The sequence below is a fragment of the Otolemur garnettii genome, unplaced genomic scaffold, assembly GCF_000181295.1.
Source record: "Otolemur garnettii isolate 467f Iridium unplaced genomic scaffold, OtoGar3 scaffold00068, whole genome shotgun sequence".
Taxonomy (NCBI): domain Eukaryota; kingdom Metazoa; phylum Chordata; class Mammalia; order Primates; family Galagidae; genus Otolemur; species Otolemur garnettii.
This window is the reverse complement of record NW_003852463.1, coordinates 1,901,978-1,904,119: the sequence shown is the minus strand read 5'-3', so window position 1 is coordinate 1,904,119 and position 2,142 is coordinate 1,901,978. Positions and strand designations below refer to the sequence as shown.

General features: G+C 38.7%; 1 protein-coding gene across 1 annotated transcript in view; it reads right to left on the bottom strand.

Moving 5' to 3' along the window:
• The window catches only part of MOB1A (MOB kinase activator 1A), a 27,197-nt gene that overhangs the window by 12,461 nt on the left and 12,594 nt on the right, over positions 1-2,142 (bottom strand). The window contains exon 3 of the mRNA XM_003793388.3: positions 1,560-1,653. Coding sequence (XP_003793436.1) covers positions 1,560-1,653 — 94 coding nt within the window. The remainder of the gene's footprint in view (positions 1-1,559; positions 1,654-2,142) is intronic.

Here is a 2,142-nt window from a genome sequence, read left to right as displayed (position 1 = left end):
AAAAAAAAAAAAAAAAAAAAGAATGAATCCTAGGGCAGCACCTGCAGCTCAAAAGAGTAGGGCACCTGCCCTGATATGCCAGAGGTGGCAGGTGGCAGGTGACGAGTCCCGGCCAAAAACTGCAACAACAACAACAACAACAACAAGATAATGAATCCTAGCACTTCCTGAATGCTAGGAATGAATGATAAAAGAGTTCCATTTCTTTAGAAATGTATTACAGTCAAAATATTTTTAATCTAGCATTTTAAAACCAGATAATTACTTTTAAATTAACACTAAATAAGCACAAGGAAAAAAACCAAATATTAAAAAATGTCAGCTGAAAACTATTCCAAGAAATTCACTTAAAAGCTAGAAATGGGGCTCAGCACCTGTGGCTCAAGTGGCTAAGGCGCCAGCCACATACACCTGAGCTGGAGGGTTCAAATCCAGCCGGGGCCTGCCAAACAACAATGACATCTGCAACCAAAAAAAATAGCCAGGCGTTGTGGCAAGTGCCTGTAGTCCCAGCTATTTGGGAGGCTGAGGCAAGAGAATTACTTAAGCCCAGTAGTTGGAGGTTACTATGAGCTATGATGCCAGTGCACTCTACCCAGGGCAACAGCTTGAGGCCCTGTTTCAAACAAACAAACAAACAAACGAACAAAAAAGCTAGAGGTGGGAACCATAAATGTTAAAATTGAAAAAGTAGGTGGTGCCTATAGCTCAGTGGGTAGAGCACCTGCCACATACACCAAGGCTGGTGGGTTCAAACATGGCCCACGCCAGCTAAAACAACGACAACTGCAACAAAAAAAATAGCCAGGCATTGTGGTGGGCACTTGTAGTCCCAGCTACTTGGGAGGCTGAGGCAAAAAATCACTTAAGCCCAAGAGTTTGAGGTTAATGTGAGCTGTGATGCCACAGGACTCTATCCAGGGCAATAGCTTGAGACCTTGTCTCAAGAAAAGAAAAAAAAAAATGAAAAAAATAGGACTTTTGTGATGCAAGATAAACATACTCAAATTTCTACACTTTTACTCCTATAATAGAAAATTCAGACTTATTATGGTACAATATAAAATTGAAATACTAAGTACCCATATACCAAAATATTTAGTAATAAGTAAAGCCTTTAAGTTAGCATTCAAGAACTAATAAAATTGACTTCCCTCTACACAAGCAAACAGATAATAAAAACTAAAAAGTCTTGGCTCAGCGCCTGTAGCTCAGTGGCTAGGGCGCCAGCCACATAAACAGAGCTGGCAGGTTCGAATCCAACCCCTGCCCGCCAAACAACAATGAAAACTACAACCAAAAAATAGCCGGGCATTGTGGCGGGCATCTGTACTCCCAGCTACTTGGGGGGCTAAGGCAAGAGAATTGCTTATGCCCAAAAGTTTGAGGTTGCTGTGTAATATGATGCCACAGCACTCAAACCAAGGGGCAGCTTGAGACTCTGTCTCAAAAAAAATGAAAATTTAAAAAAAAAAAGTCTTTATTATTTCAGTTGTATCATTTAGTGATAAAATAAAAATAATCCAAACACCCACATAATAGGCAGTATATGTATATACCTTGGACCTGCAGACATGACTGGACAGCTTGCTTCAGTGCAGAATTCTGTAATAGTTCCATATAACATGTTGATCTGGTTGAAGAAATCCACAGCTGCAGAGATAATAGAATTCAATTAAAATGTCTGTGTAAACCCAAAATGTGAAAGACTTCTCAATTGAAGAAAAAATAGACAAAGCATTTAAGTTCTTGGCTGAATTCTTGGGAGATTCAATAATATAATGATACTATAAATTCTAAGTCATCACCTATAAAAAGTACACTTTTAATATAGTACTAAGCTTTTATTCAGCATATAAAGCAGGAAAATAAAATACTGGAGATAATTCTAACTAACTTAATGATTACTATGACATCATTAGATATATTATAATTATAATTATATCCAAGGAAAGGAAAAATCCCATGGTTTCTTATCAATTTGGACCAGATAATAAGTACCATTTATGTTAGGAAAAAGAAAAAAGGTTGGGATAGCACCTATGGCTCAGTGTGTAGGGCACCAACCCCATATACTGAAGGTGGCGGGTTCAAACCTGGCCCTGGCCAAACTGCAAGAAAAAAATAGCCGGGCATTGTGGC